Genomic DNA, 19,139 nt, shown 5'->3' on the forward strand with positions numbered 1-19,139 from the left:
ACAGTACTGTAAGGGTAGGATTTAGTCTTTGAGAAAGATTTTAAAAAATAAATAAATAAATTGAGAGAATCCTTTTTAAATGTATGCATACAGCTATACATTCATTTAAAATGATGTACATGCTGATCTATATATTCTGTAATTACACAGCTTGAGCTCTGTTTATTATTATTCTGACAGTTACATAAGTGTTTTTTGTATTCATTTATTCACAAGATTAACCCTTTTAGTTTATTTATCTTGGCAACTTCTGCCTCAGACAATAAGCACAGTGCAACATGTCCCTGTACCATTTTGGAAAAACTACAGGGAACTAGTGATAGAATGCCAGAATCATTAAGAGCTTTTCATTCCAAGAATGCCAAGAGAAACTTCCAGTATGCCAACTAATAAAAAAATAAAAAATACCCCCCCTCACCCCCACCCCATGAAGTTTAAAATGCAAAATAGTCGGAGGTGTTTATTAGAGTTGTATTATTGATGCGCTGTTTTTGCTTAATTAACACAGGAAATATACTGTAACAGTACACGGCCGTATTTATTTAAATGTGAAAGTAACTTTATATAATTTTTAATTGATTCGCAGGCCTAGCAAAATAATATACGGTGACATTAACGGGTTTGGCTTTTTTTTTTTTTTTTTTTTGAAATACGGATTTCATTTTAATGTCGTGTTGTGGTACGGGGCGTTTATGCGTGTAGCAAAACTGTGTACCCCGAAGTCCTGTATAGAATCCCGTTTTCTGATTCCTCTTCCACAACCATTCCCAACGGTGGCTGTGATGTATGGTTCCTCATTATATAGTTCACTCTCATAGCTCCACTTGTGATTGGTTGCTTTCGAGGTTGTAGACAGATGGCAGACGCCTCCTCTCGCTCGGCCCCACTCTTCATTGCTCTCGTTTACTACCTACAGAAATATACAGGACTTTTTGTTTTACAAAATGTATGGGTTTTCTTTTTCTTTCACCGTATGATTTGAAATGTGGATTATAATTCGACTCGACCGCAGAAATGGAAAAAGGACACAGTCCCGCTTTTGTGCTTGTTGGTAAATGCATTTTAATATTCGGCTCTCTGGTGTAGTTTTATTTGACGGTAAACCCGAGGCAGGTGCTGTTTCTCTCTTCACCCTCCCCCACTACAACGATAGTTACAGTAGCTTTTCTCTCGACTCGACTGTTGTACTAGTACTGTGCAATTCCTTTATGGATGAAAGCACGCCATAGCGAAATTGAAACTGTTTATTATCCACATTTTATTTTTATTTTTTTTATAACACCGCATCATAATGTTGTCCCTTTTTATAAACAAATCAAAAACAAAATAAACAATGCACAGTCGGTTTAATTCAAACCATACATCTCGGTTGTATGGAAATATAATTGGTTAGTTTATAATATTTTTTTTTTTTTTTTTTTTTTTTTTTTTTTTTTTTTTTTAATGCCTTTAGGTTATTTATAGATTCGGTTTGTTTTATGGTGCTTGTGCCTTCTTCGAGTGTCCTGTTTAACGTATTAATTAAATTTAAATGGAATTCGTGCATGTCATATTTTAAAATGCGTTTGCTAGTGTATACAGAAACTTGTGTTTTTTCAACTTCAGAACAACATTGTTTTATGTATAATGTGAACTGTGCCGAGTATGCATAAGGGCTTTTAACTGTAGCAGTATGTATTTTCAGTTTGAGTCATGTATGTATAGTGTGGGGTATTAGGATTCACAGTACTAATATTAACTTGACGTTGGCATTTCATAATGCTGTACTTTGTCTGGCCTGTAGATAATCTCTAGAAATGACTTTCCGTGCAGTATAACGTGTATGCTAATAACAAGACTTGCTTTTATTGCACTAGATTTAATGTTTGCGGTATAAATGTGTAAGGTTATTGATGGTATGTAGTTCTTTAAAGTGACTATTAACTTAAATTAGAGGGGCTAGGTAAATTAAAAGAAACATGAGATGAAGTGCCATTATTTTGGCGGTATTTGCTATTTAGTTCATTCATTCTTGTATCGGGAAGGGCTAATAAATGAACGCTTAACAGATCTTCAAGGTGGGAAAACATGGTTTGTCAAGCACTAAGACATTTTTGGGGTTTTTTTTGCATAAAAGATGCGTTCATTTCTGGTCTTGATCAGATTTATCTGTATCCATAAATTTACCCAAAGATATATTGTCTAAAGCAGGGAGGTCCAATCGCAGTCCTGGAGGGTTATTCCACTCCAGGTTTAACAGATAAAATGAGACCATGAACTACTTCAGGGTCTAGACGGAGGTTGGATTGGTTCAATTAAATAATTTAGAACAGGACTGGAACAAAGACCAGGAGTGGAAAGACCACCTTTGACCTGGTCTAAGGAAATATGCATGGGTATTGATGATTTATTTATTTATTTATTTATTTTTTAATACAATGTTAGTGGGTTGGGGGTGAAAGATGAGAGTTTCAATCATAACTGAGCTGTTTATTTCTTATTACTTCCCTCTAGAAAAAAGTGGTGGAGCAGTTGAGAAAGGACTTAATGGTGAAGCAGGAGCAGCCTGAAGTCAAACTTCTTCAAACTCAGTCCGAAAATAAACTTTCATCACAGGTGCAGCAACAGTCGGAGAATAAAGCTTTGACGCAACCATCACAACAGTCACAAACCCTTCCACCACAGAACCTGACTGCTCAGCAGGTAAGAAGCTGTCTCGCGGGAAGTACAAAACTGAAATCGGAATACTAGTCCCACCACTACAGCTATTTGCATCGCAAAACTCATAATTTTGATCTGTTTTTTTAAGCATTGTGTAATTCAAGAAACTACAAAATGATATCGGTGGTGTCTACTGGAAGCCATAATAGAAATACAGTATTTTGTGTTAGATTTCAAAATGTCAATTTTTTTTTTTTAATTGCTGTGGTAAAAAAAAAAAAAAGGGGTGCTCTCTCCAGATTTGAATTACTGGGAGCGTTTTGCAAGCAAATAGTCCGCGGACCCACCTGTGAACAAACCACTTCTGCAGATAAGTGTTTTTTTGTTTTTTTGTGTGTGTGTCGTGCCCCAGAGGTGGAGAAGTGACAGAACCTCAGTTATGACAAATGTTCAATCATTAGTTAGGACCGAGAGGTGACCAAGTGCCATGCCTGTCTCTGAGCCCTCTTTACATCTCAGACTCCAGCAGTGGAACTATCATGTGCAGCTTTACTCTCAGGGGGTCTGCATGCTGTCCCTCATCTTTTTCTTTGCTCCTTTGTCAGCCCTGACTGAATTCCAGGGAGATAGCAGCATTGCTGCCATGAATCCGCCACCACCTCCTTTTAACTTTTCAGTCGTCTTTTTAAATCCCTTGAGGCAACTGGCTGTGAGTCTTGTGCGAGGCATTCAATTGCCTATTTGATCGATCTTTCTTCTTTGAATATGAAGGGAAAAGTTTTATTTTTGTTTTCTCCTCTTGCCAAAATAAATCTTAGGAAGTCTGTCCTTTCTCTTCTTTCTTTCTTTTCCTCTCTGCCTATGGAATCTTGTCTCATTGAAACACAACTCATAAACAAGAAAAAAAAAACTTTGCAATCCGAAGAATCATGTAAAAGTCGAAAAGCATGAAGCATAAAATGTTTGAGAGGGCATTTTATCTTTCATTTCCCTTGAGAAACTTTTATATTTTGCTTTCTTGATGTATGACTAGCAATTATGGTATGGTGCATATGGTAAATAAATATTACACTAATACAAATGTAGGTCTTCTGAATCCCCCCCCCCCCCCCCCCCCCCAACTGCTCATCAATCTTTGAACACACGGGGGGGGCAGGCGGCACGGCGCAGACTTTAAACATTGGAAACTCTAATGGATGGCAGTACAGTGCATGCAATATGCCCACATAGCTCCCAGGGTAGGAACTAACCCTCTTACCTTCTGGGCTAGAGGCAGTGGTACTGTCTCCAAACCAGCAACCCCTGGCTGGCAGAGTGCTGTCTGGCAGATTGAAATCATCAACAGACAGCTGGAGAAGCAGTTTGAAAAGGCTTATTGCACGTGCTACAGCTTGCCCTTTTAATTTCACTTTTTATCCAAGGATCCAGTGAAGTGTCCTTTGAATAAACCACAGTGTTGGATATGTGTGCCCTGTATGTATGTCTGTAGTAGATGGATAGACTGAGAATATCATGCAAGATGCTGTACAATACAAGCTCATATCTTCCCCACAAGAGATCTTTCTCGCTGTTCTGACCTTGAAGTGGGGGTTGCAAATGGGTTTACTGCACCCTGTGCTATATTTTTTAAATGGTGTATGATTAGAATAAGAGTGATTAAACACTACTGAAAATGTGTGTACTGTACAACTGGGCACTGGTATCTCCCTCACCCCTCTGTTCGGAGAAAGCACCAAAGCATTCTCTTCCCCAGCGAAACAGATGCTCCTTTATTCTAGATGCTGATCAAACATGCTTTTGAAAATTCTTCATGAAGCCTCATGTTTCTTGAGGCAGGCCAGCAATGCAGAAGTAATGCCATCAGCATGAGTTGCATCAGGTTCAGCCAAGTCTAACAGGAAGGGTTTGGGTGCTGCTTTTTTCTGTCTGTTTTTAATTGAATACTACTGTATTGTAAACAATGACAAGATTTATTTTACTTGCATACATACATACATACATACATACATACATACATACGTACATACATGCATAAATACATACATTTTCTTTTTGCCTTAATAATAATACCAAATACAGTACTATAGTATTTTAAAATTGGAAAGTGTAATCTGGGTAAGGGGTGTTAATCAGGAATAAATAATGCATAGGCATTCCTCTGCAGTGATTTGGTTTGTCCTGAAATAAGGAGGATCATTGCCAGCCTCCCTAGTGGTGTTCTGTATCTGTGTTTGTTTTTCCTGTGGTCCTCTGTTGAAGAAAGCTCCACTGAGTGGCGCTGTTAAACATGCCTTACTTGGGTGTAAAAGCATGAGAACGCATGTGTCCCGAGAGGTGTATGGTAGGAAAACACTAGACCAAACATACAGCTGTGGCCAAAAGGTTTTGCATCACCCTATAGAATGAACTAATTTTGCTTCATAAAGTCAAATGAAACCTGCTGAATAATGTTACGTTAACATTGAATTACATACCGCTTTGTAATTTTCTATATACTTAACGAAAAACTGACAAAGTAATCAAGTAATACTGTATTACTGTTATGGCTTCTGGTAGACTTTTGCAATATCATTTTGTAGTTTCTTTAATAACATGATGTTAAATAAGAGAGAAATTGTTCATACAGGTTTTTTTTTTTCTTTTAATTGTCTCAATCCTTGAATTCTAGGTGATTCAAAACTTTTGGCCATAGCCGTACCGACCTATAGTAAACGAGTTACTGAATTATATTTCAGTATGATATTGAAACAGGATCATGGTTGGACACTGCAACTTTCACAGCTCTGCCATCAAAGGAACAGCTAACGTCCTTTTAATAATTCCCCATCTGCTTTATATTTTAATCACATGACTGCGTCTCGTTGAACGTATCTACAGACCACATGCCGGCCTCCAGGCAAGCCAGCGTGGTGCAGGATGCCAGGCAGGTGTGGAGTTGTAGAGGCTGGTGGAAAGGAGGCAGAGGCATTTTGTTTTTCATTTTAAGTCATGTAGCAAGTCGGCAGTGCTACAGCTAGTTATAGCTCACATCTGTTCTGTGGGAAGTGAGAAAATATTTTTCAGGAGTTATAACAGAGGAGGTGTTTGGGGTGTGTGTGGTGGGGGGGGGGGGGGTCTAAAGGATTCTTTGGATGATTCCTAAGGAGACCCAGAACTACTACCTTCACGATTCTACAGGAGCGTTTGGTTTCTTAACCCAGATCAGTCACTTCCTGTAACTTGTCATTTAGAACTGGTTTCAGGGTCACAGCACCCTCTGCTGCTCAGACAGATGTACTTCTTCAGCCAGTTCATTAGCTGATGTTTAAAATTACATTGCAGTAATTAAAGGTATCTCAAGGTCCCACTTTCTCTTACCGCCGTTTAGAGTCCGTAAAGGATTGGCGTGACTTATGGTGACCGAAAAGTTAAGAGTACTGCTGCTGCACTTACCTTAACTACCAAGCTGTTTCCGTTTTTATTGTAACATGGTCTACAATATAACATCTAAACACCCATGCAGTGACTGTATTATACATGTAGCAGCTAGATTGCTGGCCTTCCCAAAATGTGAAGTGGCATGTAATTGCATCTGATTTATGCAAGACGTTCAATTTGCATGAGGATGTGTTTTGAAGCAAACCTTTCTCAATTCAGATGTTTTATTAAACTTTGTATTTTTCCCCCCTCCTACCCACAGAAGACGGTGACTGTGAGTCCTGTCATTGCCACGAAGACTCTACCTCTAATGCTAAAAGCTGCCACCACAACCATGTCTGCTTCCGTTGTGGCACAAAGGCCCACTGTTGCTATGGTAACCGCCATCAGTAGCACACAGAAAACAACCGTGAACTCCGACTCTCAAAATTCACCAATCAGTCTTCAGACATCCGGCAAAATGACCGGTCAGGGAGCAGACACGCTACGGATAGTGGCGAAAAATGCAGTCACTTTAGTAAGTAGCAATAAAAGTAATGTATTCTTACTGTTACCCAGTTTTGTCATAAATGCATAACTACAGGGTGCACGTGTTCAGTTGCATTTATGTAGAGAAAGAGCTCCTTTAATTGACTTTTTCATAATAAATGTCAAAAGAAATACACTCCTGGGATTCTGTCCTGACATTTTCTCTGACCTCTGTACTGTTTTTTTTTTTTGTGAATCAGTAATTGCTGGTTAGTATAAAGTTAGCAAGTGGGGTGACAATATTTGTATGTGTTAAAAAAAAAAAAAATATATATATATATATATATATATATATATATATATATATATATATATATATATAAAATCAATATATATATTTAGTCAGTTTAATTAATATTAGAGAAGTTCAATCTTCCTTTTAAATATTTAAATAAATAAATTATAATTAATAAAAAATAGTTTGTTTTTCAGTCATTTTTCACCTTCCACGAAACTGCTGCAATTTGCCCATGGTAGTTAGGGCTGTTGTATAGTCACAAATGCTGCTTATAAAGGTTTATATTTGTCAACAGGTTCAGGCTATCAAACTATGCCCAGGCGAGTCCTAAGTCCAAAGTTCCTCAGTTTATCCCTCCTCCCAGACTGACACCTCGACCCAACTTTCTGCCACAGGTTCGTAACAGCTGGATCTTCATTGCAACAATGTTTATCCCAGTGGCAAACGATATTTACAGTATTGAAAACTTATGTAAACTTTAAAAGTACGTTGACACGTTCCCGTCAATGACCTGTGTGTTTGTGCTATTTCTATTAGCACCGCAGCCTTTTATGCACGTCAATATATGAATTAAAATCAAGCTGTTCGGAATTTTTTTTTTTAAGGGGTATTTTCATTCACCTCATAGCTATTTCTGTTCCCTTTTTTTTTTTTTTTTTTTTTTTTTTTTTTTTTACTAGAGCTATAAAAGAAGGTTTGATTACAGGTTGTGGAGCTCCATTTATTCATTTCATTATTTACTGCCAGTCTCTTGAGAAATTACCCCAACATTTTTTAACAGCATTTTTTCCCTCACTCAACACGAGAGAAGATAGGATAGGAGCAGTGGGAAGCTGATTTTTAGCTTCAGCAGTACATTTAGCATTTCTAAGTATATATTACATGCTTGTGGAGATAACCGTGCTGTGGTGTTGTAACATCAGAGACTTCTAAAGTTTAACTGCAACAATGACAGTGGGGCAGTGAAAAGGAAGTCGAATCTAACAGAGTATTTCTGTAAGGACTACTGCTGTCTACTACTGAAGACTTTTGGATCAAGTTGGAAAGTGATCCTCAAGCCCTTTGTTACATAGCAAGCATATGCTCTGGACTTAAGTGTCCTACAAATTTAAAAAAAAGATGGCAAAATGGCATCTGTTAGTCTGTGCATGATAGAGTCCCTGTCCTTCCTTCCTAGGTGCGACCCAAACCCACCACGCCCAACAATGTTCCCATCGCGCCAGCTCCACCGCCCATGTTAGCGGCTCCTCAGCTCCTTCAGCGGCCTGTGATGCTAACCACAAAACTAACCACTACGTCTCTGCCTTCGGCCACGGGCTCCATTCACCAGGTACGGATATTGAACGGCCAGCCCTGTGCCACCATCGCGAAAACACTTCCAACTGGCCAGCTGACTGGCATTGTTATCACGACACCCGGGACCAGGATAGCAGGGCCACAGACTCTCCAGCTCAGCAAAGCCAACATTGAAACGAAGGTAAGATAAAGCCAGCCAGCCAGCTATGGGTATTCTGGAGGGATCTCTGTTTTTGTTTTTAACTAAAATAAATACATTTCATTAGTCTGTGTGGGGATTGAAGATAGATGTTTCTTTTGAAAGTGTGAATCCTGTTGGCACACCCATAAAATTTGAGTGAAAAAAGTGTGTTGCAGTACTTCATACAATAGCCTTGACTTCATCAACCCACTGTATCAACACCTCCTAAGTTTTGTTTTTAAGAAATGTATTATGATATTAGTCATGTTTTTGAAAGCTGGCTCGCCAGAGAGAAAAATATGTAGCTAATGCCCTTTTTTTGTTTTTTCCAGACTGTTAAAACTCAGGGTGGGACAGAAGAGAAGCAATCTCTGAGCATGCCTTCGACTCCCCCGCCTGCCCCCAAGCCCAAACGCGAGGAGAACCCACAGGTATTGCATCTGTGTGGGGATGGAAACCAGACTTCCATTGCATAGCTGTTTTGATCCATTCCTGGTTTTACTACTGGAGTTTAGCAAGACAAATCCGAGCTAGTTATCTATACTCTGTGGCTGATCGAGATGCAGTAAACTGAAATGGGTGAAACTGCTATGCAGTCATAATCTTATTTCCATCCTTACTGTGGCATCATCAATGCTTAAAATTTAAGACTGCCTCTGCACAAAACAGTCCTAGCAAAAAAAAACGTTTTTTTCAAGACTTTCATAGCCTTTTGGTTATTGAAGTTCTGCTGAATTTTATAGCTGTATCACACAGACCTCGCACTACATGACAGCAAAGGCGTACCAATGTAAAATAACCTTCAGTCTTGTCTGGATGTTATTCTGTAATGGGTCAGTTATGACACCCATGCCTAGATTTATTAGAATATCTTTTTGAATGCTGGAACAGTCGTAGGGTTTCCCGAAACGGGGAAAAAGAGAAAGAAATGGGTTCCATTGAGGTCTCTGTAGAAACTGTGGATGTAGGTCCTGGTGGTCTACTTGTTCATACTAATTGCTCTGATTCTATATTGACAGCCTTGACGGGAGAGGGGTGTGTGTGTTACTGACGCACTTGTTCTTTCTCTGTCTAGAAACTTGCCTTCATGGTATCACTAGGTTTGGTGACACATGATCATCTTGAAGGTAAGTCTATATCGGGTAACACCTGATAAGTTTCTTATATATAGTACTGTGAAAAAGTATTTGCCCCCTGTCTGATATTCTACATTTTTGCATATTTTTGACACTGAATGTTATCAGATCTTCAAGCAAAATCTAATATTAGATAAAACGGACTCTGAGTGAACAAATAACACACAATTTTGATACTTATTTAAATTTATTAAAGAAAGTTATGCAACACCCAATGCCCCTGTGTGAAAATGTAATCTCCCCCTTAGACTCGATAACTGGTTACGCCACCTTTAGCAGCAATAACTGCAACCAAACGCTTCCTGTAGTTATTGATCAGTCTCTCACAGTGCCGTGGAGGAATTTTGGCCCACTCCTTCATGCAGATCTGCTTCAACTCAGTGACCTTTGTGGGTTTTCAAGCATGAACTGTTAGTTTCAGGTCCTGCCGCAACATTTCAATGGGGTTTAGGTCTGGACTTTGACTAGGCCATTCCAAAACTTTAAATTTCTTGTTCTTCAACCATTCTGATGTAGAATTGCTTATGTGTTTCGGATCGTTGTCTTGCTGCATGAGCCAGATGCACTTCAGCTTCAGCTCACGGACGGATGGCCTGACATTCTCTTGTAGAATTCTCTGATACAAAGCAGAATTCATGGTTCCTTCAATGATGGCAAGTCGTCCAGGTCCTGATGCATCAAAGTATCCCCAAATCATGACACTACCTCCACCATGCTTGACTGTTGGTATGAGGTTCTTACTGTGGAATGCAGTATTTGGTTTTCGCTAGACATAAGGGCCCATGTTGGCCAAAAAGTTCCACTTTTGACTCGTCTGTCCATAGAATATTGTTCCAAAACTCTTGAGGATCATCCAAGTGCTTTTTGGCAAACCTGAGATGAGCATTTGTGTTCTTCTTAGTGGGCAGTGGTTTCCGCCTTGCTACTCTGCTATGAATCCCATTTTTGCCCAATGTTTTTCTGATGGAGGAGTTATGAACACTGACCATAGCCGAGGCGACAGAGGCCTGCAGATCCCCGAGTGTTGTTCTAGGGTTCTTTGTGACTTCCTGGACGATTTTACACCTTGCTCTTGGAGAGATTATGGCAGGATGGCCACTCCTGAGAAGATTCACTACTGTTCCAAACTTTCTTCATTTGGACAATATGGCTCTGACTGTGGTTTGGTGGCACCCCAGAGCCTTAGAAATGGCTTTGTAACCCTTTCCAAACTGATAGGCATCAACAATTTTTTTTTCCGAATGTCTTCAGGAATTTCTTTTGAGCATGGCATGATGTGCCTCTAGAACCTGTGTGCTGACAACTTCACTCTGATGGTAAGGGCCAAAGTTAGTCAGATTTATATTGGTCAGGGCTGGCCCAAATCAAGCCTGATTGTTAACCAAAGTATTCAAACAGCTGACCTTAATTATCCCTTTTAATTGGGTTACGTTAACTAGGGGTGGGGCAATAACTTTTTCACACCTGAGGATTGCATATTTGATTACCTTGCACACCAAACAAATGAAACAAGCACCAAACTTTGGTGTCATTTTTTTCTCTCAGACTCCCTCTATATATTACTACAACCCACAAAAATATCTGACCAAATTCAATGTGAAAATGCAGAACTGAGACTTACTCTGATAGAATCAAAGTTTAAAGAAAAACAAAAAAGAAAGACACACAAAGGCCAGTGTTTGTTTAATTTTTAGTTTGATAAACTCTCCTTTTAAGCTTTTTTCTTTTTTTTTTTTTTAAACAGAAATCCAGAGCAGGAGACAAGAGCGTAAACGAAGGACCACTGCTAACCCAGTGTACAGTGGAGCAGTGTTTGAGCCCGAGGTATTAACATTAAATTCTGCAGTGGATGGGAAGTTATATTAGTATGTGAGGTTTATAAATCAGTATGCTTCTCATTCTAAGCTGGGGACACAGGGTTTTGTCAGATGGAATTTTACAGTGGGTGGATGATCAAAGAATGTGCTGGACTGAAGACTACATTTAGATTTGTGTGTGCAAACTTTAAGTACACTTTTTCTAGTGGCCTTTTCATCGCAAGGAGTGTTCCTAGTGATGGCTTGCTTTATTTACAGAGGAAGAAAAGTGCTGTAACTTACCTGAACAGCCCAATGCATCCTGGGACAAGGAAGAGAGGTTGGTATTGCTCATGTTACTATGTCACAAAATTGTCAGCTCATGTCCTGTTAGATAAAACTGTCTTTACTGGGGATGTAAACAATCTGGGCAGTCTACTAGGTTGGTCTTCTTAAGAATCATATTTTCTTAATCAATATGAGTATTTATTTTTATTTAACTATTTTAAAGTAGACATTTTTGCATAATCTGTCTAGTTTTTATGTGATTTGCAAACAAATGTTGAAGCTGAAAGAACTATAATGCTGCTTTTCTGTAACCGCTCTCTAAGCGAGGTGTCCCACGAGTCTCGTTAACTTTAGAGAGGAATAAACGGCCTCTCATATCAAGCATTGCTGCTGATCAAGGTGGCTGTGAAGGAGACATTACTGTATGCCTGTCATGATGTTAAATGGTGTAAACTTGGCTTGCTGACCAGCAGTATACTGTATAAGCAGTGACTTTTTGATAACAAAAAATATATATATTTTATTGCTTCTATACTTTTTGTTTTTTCTTGGCTTATTTGGGGCTATGTCTGCTTATTTGTGCATCTGGGTTAATTTGCTTTTATTTGTTGATATTAATTTAAAAAAAAAAATAAAAACAATATATTTATGCATGGATATAAATAACTAGTGACAGGCTGGAAAACTGTTTTTACAGTTGTGTTTTATATTCTAAATAATTACAGAAATGTCAGTGACACACTTATAGTTTCAGTCTTTATAAACCACACAGTCATTTTACAGAATGTGTTAGCCAAATTAACAAAATTAAACTTCTGTCCAGGGTTCTGTTGCTGTATAATTTTTGCTGTTTATTACGTTAGGCTTTTATTACTTTTAATATGGTTCTAAACAATATTGCTTGCTTAACATGCTCATTTTTATTAAATGTGTGCTTTTTGCTGCTTTTTTTTCTCAAACTTTTGCTTGTGTGCACTAACTTCCTGTCTATGCTCCTCCTCTTTTATTTCCATGCTAGCCAATGAGGATCCCTTGTCAAAGGTATGTTAGAAAAATATGTTCCTTTTTTTTGTTGTTGCTGTGTTCAGGTCGTCCTCCTAAATACAACACAGTGTTGGAGTTGGGGTCCCTTACCCCCACCTCCCCTCCTTGCAGTCAGCTTGCCTCCCCTGGCCCGGAAAAGACAGGGATTGGGGGCTTTCATTTCCCAACACCGGCCCAGTCATTACCTCTGCCTAGCCCCAGCTCTGGGGATGTAAGTAGCCCCTCTGAACTAAACCAGGGAAGAAGAACACTTAGTAACAATGTTATCTTTTCTACCTTTACAACAGCATCCATTATTGCTAAAGTAGGGAACAAAACTTCCCTGTCCTGTCTGCATTTCCAACCTTGTCAAGGCTTCTGGATACAACTTAGTATTTTTAATACTAAAGTGAATGCCTTTGTCTAGTCTTTCTAGTCTGTGAACAGCTCATAGAGCAGGGGTGGCCAAATGACCCTTCCAGCCTTGGTCTTTGTTCCAGCCCTGTTCTAAATTGTATGATTGCACCAATTAAATCTGCATCCATACCCTGAAGCAGTTTATTATCTCATATTACCTGTTAAACCTGGAGTGGAATAGCCCTCCAGGACCGGGATTGGACACCCCAGTTATAGAGTATATCTACCATACAGAATTAAACATGAACAATGATATTCATAACAACTGTGATGAAGGGAGCGGGTGGGTTAATGAATTCCTCTCTAGTACAACTATTTAATGCATAAATAAATATCATTATAGCGGTAGAGTGTATTCTTTTTCAGTAATGTGTGTACAGAGCGTTACAGGGTTAGTGACCGTGGAACATTACTCGGAAACAACCAAATGTTAATTTGTTTACAGCGCTGTACAGTGCAGCTGTGACATTTTATAACACCAGCCTGCTTTATGGCAAGGGCAAAAAAGGAGGTCAAACATGCATCGCGTACATGCGCCATCCCGGAGTCTGAGTCTGAAGGTTAAGTGTCTGCTCATAACCACCCAGTGCTGTGCGACTAAAACAAAAGGGTTTTCTGATGGAATTTGTCGTCGTCTTTTATTTTTAATACAGGGTGGCACACAATTATGTATCTCTTCATGAAAGATAAGCAGCAGCAGTGCATTTGCAGTGTCTTATGTAATAATAGTAAAAACAGTAGACATTTGCACTTGTGCATTATTGGTAGACATGCTCAGGTTTGAACGGATATATAAATTGCAACCCCCCCCCCCCAACCACCACCACCCGTGCATTTTCACAATATGATTGGATGAGCTTTTGTAATGGACATCACGTTCCTCATTCCCACCCCTCGGTATACTGTGTATCCAGTTAGTCAGGACTTGCGCTGTAATAATACTGACAAAGTGCAATTCTTCCCGACAGGGAGACATCCACGAGGATTTCTGTACTGTGTGCAGGCGCAGTGGGCAGTTGCTCATGTGTGACACGTGTTCACGCGTGTACCATCTGGACTGCCTGGACCCACCATTGAAAACCATTCCTAAAGGCATGTGGATTTGTCCCAAATGTCAAGACCAGGTAAATACTGACAAGTGTCCTGTAGCATAGAAACCACTTAGATATGCCTCCGAATCCTGCTTAATGGGGCGGGGCAGTGGAGGGGGAGGAGTGAAATTGAAATAGCAGTGCTTCACACTGCGATAAAGTAAAGCCCTTGCTATTTGAAGCGTTGATGGTCCTAACTAATGCTCATGCAGTCAGTATTGTGGGAAAATGTTCGATGGCCCTTGTGTGGGTGGACTGAGGTTGTTGTGTTGTTTTTTGTTTCGTTTTTCCATGGAGTGTATGATTGAGGTTTTAAAATCGCTCATCCCAGCTTCGGGATGTTGTGGTGGCGTCTGATTCTGCATCTGTCATCCAGTTGTGATGAAATTTGCTAGGGACAAATTCTCAAAGGTATCGCAGTCTAGGACATGGCGAGCTAGGTTAGGGATGTTAATATATCCCTCTGCTGACGGTGGAACGAAACACTATGATACAAACTTCATTCCACATTCTCCTCAAGAGTCCTGTCCACAAACCATTATAACACCCCTGGGTCTCATTGGCATGTGACTTGCTTGTTATACTTTAAGCTTAAATGTTGCCAAACAAATATTTCAGTTATTTGTTGTTATATTATCTGTTTCAGATTTTGAAGAAAGAAGAAGCAATCCCGTGGCCTGGAACACTGGCTATTGTTCATTCCTATATTGCATATAAAGCAGGTATGTGCTACCAGAACAAATATTACCTGAAACTACACACCTCTGAATTAAGGGGGTTCATTGTAAAGAGATGGGTACACCATTCAGTCTTTTAAATCCCCATGTTCTGTATTAAAATAAAACCTAATACGATCAAGTGTCATTATAATGCAAAACGATAGTCGGTTAATGGTCTGTAACAAAGTGCCCGCCCCTGTGTATATTATCTGTTATGTGTTGCGTGTGGTGTGTTTAAATGTTGGTGTATAGACATTGGTACACGGGATATAAACGGGTCTGTGTAACACGAGTGTTTAAAAATGTATATGTGTATTTAGGCACGAGGATTGCACAGCACTTCACGTGCAAATAAAATGTAGTAATATGTGAGCACGGGGAATTGCACTTTATTAATTCACGTGCTGGGATTCAAGTGAATAATTAATTGGTAATTGAATCCCAGCACAATAGTATATATAGATGCACGTTGGCACATACTGGTTGTTGGGTGTTCGGTGAGCGGAGAACGGGATTGGAGACGGAGAAAATAAGCAGTAGCAGTAGCAGTAATAATAATAGGGGAAAGTATCCGCTCACCGTGTTTGTCAGTGTCTGTGCGTGCACCGTTTTGTTTTCTGTTTAATTTTTTGTTTGTCTACCTAGTGCCGTGTCCTTTTTCTGTTTGTTTGTTCAACCCTTTTATTTTGCAATAAACCGGCGCAAGCAAGCGCCATCATCATTTCATTTCATTTCATCCGTCCTGTGTTTTGTGTATTTCATTACCTTTCCTGGTTCTGACGCCGCCCACTTCGGCCGTCTCTGTGACACGTGGTGTCCTGCGTGGGATAAACAGCGCCTCCAAGCGTCAGACCAGGAGAGGTGTTTTGTCAAAAAAAAAAAAAAAAAAAAAAAAAACAGCAACAACAAAAAAAAAATAAAACATGGAAGGCTGGGACTGGAGAGATGGCTGCCAGGACCTGGAGGAGTTCCTCGGTGGTCTGGAGGACCAGGGCTGGTGCCTTGCCTGTGGGGAGTTTGGGCACCCGGTGGTGCGCTGCCCCTACCAGGAAGGAGAGGAGGAACTGCCGCAGGAGAGGAAGGTGAGGAGGTGGCAGAGAAAGGGGAAGAGGAAGGCAGAGGTCCCACCGCTGTCTCCACAGCCGCACCAGTCTCCTGCAAGGGAGGAAGAGCCGCACCAGTCCCCTGCAAGTGAGGGAGAGCCGCACCAGTCCCCTGTAACAAGGGGAGACTACACGCCGCTCCCACCTCCACCACCAGGAGACTACACGCCGCTCCCACCTCCACCGGCAGGCGCAGAGCAGCAGGAGCTGCCTCTGCCTCCGCCACCTCCACCGGCAGGCGCAGAGCAGCAGGAGCTGCCTCTGCCTCCGCCACCTCCACCGGCAGGGGGAGAGCAGCAGGAGCTGCCTCTGCCTCCGCCAGGGGGAGAGCTCCACCGGCAGGCAGGGGGAGAGCAGCAGGAGCTGCCTCTGCCTCCGCCACCTCCACCGGCAGGGGGAGAGCAGCAGGAGCTGCCTCTGCCTCCGCCACCTCCACCGGCAGGGGGAGAGCAGCAGGAGCTGCCTCTGCCTCCGCCACCTCCACCGGCAGGGGGAGAGCAGCAGGAGCTGCCTCTGCCTCCGCCACCTCCACCGGCAGGGGGAGAGCAGCAGGAGCTGCCTCTGCCTCCGCCACCTCCACCGGCAGGGGGAGAGCAGCAGGAGCTGCCTCTGCCTCTGCCACCTCCACCAGCAGAGGGTGAATGCCTGCTGGTCTCACCTCCCCCACCAGCAGAGGGTGAATGCCTGCTGGTATCACTTCCCCCACCAGCAGAGGGTGAATGCCTGCTGGTATCACTTCCCCCACCAGCAGAGGGTGAATGCCTGCTGGTATCACTTCCCCCACCAGCAGAGGGTGACGCGGTCCACTACGGACGTAGGTGGCCACAGGAGCAGCAGAGGGTGAATGCCTGCTGGGTCCCTGTCCACCAGCAGAGGGTGAATGCCTGCTGGTATCACTTCCCCCACCAGCAGAGGGTGAATGCCTGCTGGTATCACTTCCCCCACCAGCAGAGGGTGAATGCCTGCTGGTATCACTTCCCCCACCAGAGAGGGTGAATGCCTGCTGGTATCACTTCCCCCACCATCACGAGGAGAGGAGCTGGAGCTTCCTCTGCCTCCACCTCCATCAGGGGGAGAGGAGCAGGAGCTGCCTCTCCCTGCACCACAAGGGCCAGGACTAGATGCTGGCGGTCCTCAGCAGCCCTTGCATAGGCTGCTGAGGGAAGCACGGGGAAGAACCTCCCGGCTGCAGTGGCCGAAAAGAGGGCCAACACCCGCACCCCAGCTTGTCCTGACTGCCAGCCTCGCTTCGCCCAAGGATGCCAGCCTCGCTTCGCCCAAGGATGCCAGCCTCGCTTCGCCCAAGGATGCCAGCCTCGCTTCGCCCAAGGATGCCAGCCTCGCTTCGCCCAAGGATGCCTGCCTTGCTTCGCCCAAGGGGTTGCCCGCCGCTCTGCATCGCCTGGGGTTGCCCGCCGCTCCCGCATCGCCTGGGGGGTTGCCCGCCGCTCTGCATCGCCTGGGGTTGCCCGCCGCTCTGCATCGCCTGGGGTTGCCCGCCGCTCTGCATCGCCTGGGGTTGCCCGCCGCTCCGCATCACAGCCGGAAGTACTGTGGCCGGAACCCCACGAAGGGGAGCTGCCGGCCACGAAGAAGGGGGAGGAGGTCTGGAGACCGCCAACCCCAGCAGCAGTTTCGCTGCCGGAGGAGGGGGAGGAGGTCTGGAGACCGCCAACCCCAGCAGCAGTTTCGCTGCCGGAGGAGGGGGAGGAGGTCTGGAGACCGCCAACCCCAGCAGCAGTTTCGCTGCCGGAGGAGGGGGAGGAGGTCTGGAGACCGCCAACCCCAGCAGCAGTTTCGCTGCCGGAGAAGGGGGAGGAGGTCTGGAGACCGCCAACCCCAGCAGCAGTTTCGCTGCCGGAGGAGGGGGAGGAGGTCTGGAGACCGCCAACCCCAGCAGCAGTTTCGCTGCCGGAGGAGGGGGAGGAGGTCTGGAGACCGCCAACCCCAGCAGCAGTTTCTCCGCCGGAGATCGTGGGGGAGGTCCGGAGACCTGCTCCCTCTGCAGTTTCTTCCCTGCAGGAAGAACGGTGGTTGAAGCCCCACCAAGGGGAGCTGCCGGCGCCGAAGGAGGGGGAAGGTCAGGAGACCACACCCCAAGCAGCCTTTCCGCTGCTAGGACTACCCTGGCAGGAGAATGCTACCCTGCTGACAGCATTACGACCTGTGGGCCCCTGGAAGCCTCTGGTCCTGGCCAAGGACTTTGGGCGGGACTTTTGGGCTTTTAAGGGGGGAGGTGGCCATTGAGGCCATGTGTGCTTTGCACAGGAGGGGGTATATGTAACAAAGTGCCCGCCCCTGTGTATATTATCTGTTATGTGTTGCGTGTGGTGTGTTTAAATGTTGGTGTATAGACATTGGTACACGGGATATAAACGGGTCTGTGTAACACGAGTGTTTAAAATGTATAATTGTGTATATGTGTATTTAGGCACGAGGATTGCACAGCACTTCACGTGCAAGTAAAATGTAGTAATATGTGAGCACGGGGAATTGCACTTTATTAATTCACGTGCTGGGATTCAAGTGAATAATTAATTGGTAATTGAATCCCAGCACAATAGTATATATAGATGCACGTTGGCACATACTGGTGGTTGGGTGTTCGGTGAGCGGAGAACGGGATTGGAGACGGAGAAAATAAGCAGTAGCAGTAATAATAATAGGGGAAAGTATCCGCTCACCGTGTTTGTCAGTGTCTGTGCGTCCACCGTTTTGTTAAGTATTAGTCCGTTTTTTTGTTTGTCTGTTTTATTTTGGCTACCAGTGCCGTGTCCTTTTTCTGTTTGTTTGTTCAACCCTTTTATTTTGCAATAAACCGGCGCAAGCAAGCGCCATCATCATTTCATTTCATTCATCTGTCCTGTGGTTTGTGTCCTTTTTGCGTTTGTTTTTCATTCATTTGCTGTCCTGTGGTGACGTGCCCACTGGCCGTACCTTTGACCTGGTTCTGACGCCGCCCACTTCGGCCGTCTCTGTGACACGTGGTCCCATGCAGATTATGCTGGGAAAGTCGGGCTTGCAGTATAAAACATAAAACTAGAGTCCAGTGACAGCTGTCAGCAGGGTGTCTGAGTTTCTCGCCTTCTCTTGCAGCAAAAGAGGAGGAGAAGCAGAAACTGGTGAAGTGGAGTGCAGAGTTGAAACAGGAACGGGAACAGCTGGAACAGCGAGTCAAACAGCTGAGTAACTCGATAACAGTAAGTGCAACTAAATATTAGCTTGAGACAAAAAATAAATAAAAGAATCCATGGCATAATACTGAA

The 19,139-nt window shown here is 43.1% G+C and overlaps 1 protein-coding gene across 6 annotated transcripts in view; it reads left to right on the plus strand.

Moving 5' to 3' along the window:
• LOC121329959 (PHD finger protein 21A-like) overlaps positions 1–19,139 on the plus strand; it is a 61,871-nt gene that overhangs the window by 39,637 nt on the left and 3,095 nt on the right. Inside the window, exons 6-18 of one of the 6 annotated variants that reach the window (XM_041276092.1) lie at positions 2,494–2,682; positions 6,320–6,578; positions 7,063–7,070; positions 7,144–7,218; positions 8,001–8,300; positions 8,633–8,731; positions 9,376–9,427; positions 11,181–11,260; positions 11,512–11,572; positions 12,539–12,561; positions 13,929–14,084; positions 14,698–14,773; positions 18,970–19,073. In XM_041276092.1, the coding sequence (XP_041132026.1) occupies positions 2,494–2,682; positions 6,320–6,578; positions 7,063–7,070; positions 7,144–7,218; positions 8,001–8,300; positions 8,633–8,731; positions 9,376–9,427; positions 11,181–11,260; positions 11,512–11,572; positions 12,539–12,561; positions 13,929–14,084; positions 14,698–14,773; positions 18,970–19,073 (1,482 nt within the window). Of the gene's footprint in view, positions 1–904; positions 1,052–2,493; positions 2,683–6,319; positions 6,579–7,062; positions 7,071–7,143; positions 7,219–8,000; positions 8,301–8,632; positions 8,732–9,375; positions 9,428–11,180; positions 11,261–11,511; positions 11,573–12,538; positions 12,562–12,608; positions 12,776–13,928; positions 14,085–14,697; positions 14,774–18,969; positions 19,074–19,139 lie in introns of those variants that run through there. The other 5 variants (XM_041276090.1, XM_041276088.1, XM_041276087.1 and 2 more) reach the window with 5 other exon arrangements.

This window comes from Polyodon spathula, chromosome 17 (assembly GCF_017654505.1).
Source record: "Polyodon spathula isolate WHYD16114869_AA chromosome 17, ASM1765450v1, whole genome shotgun sequence".
In the NCBI taxonomy this organism is placed as follows: Eukaryota; Metazoa; Chordata; class Actinopteri; order Acipenseriformes; family Polyodontidae; genus Polyodon; species Polyodon spathula.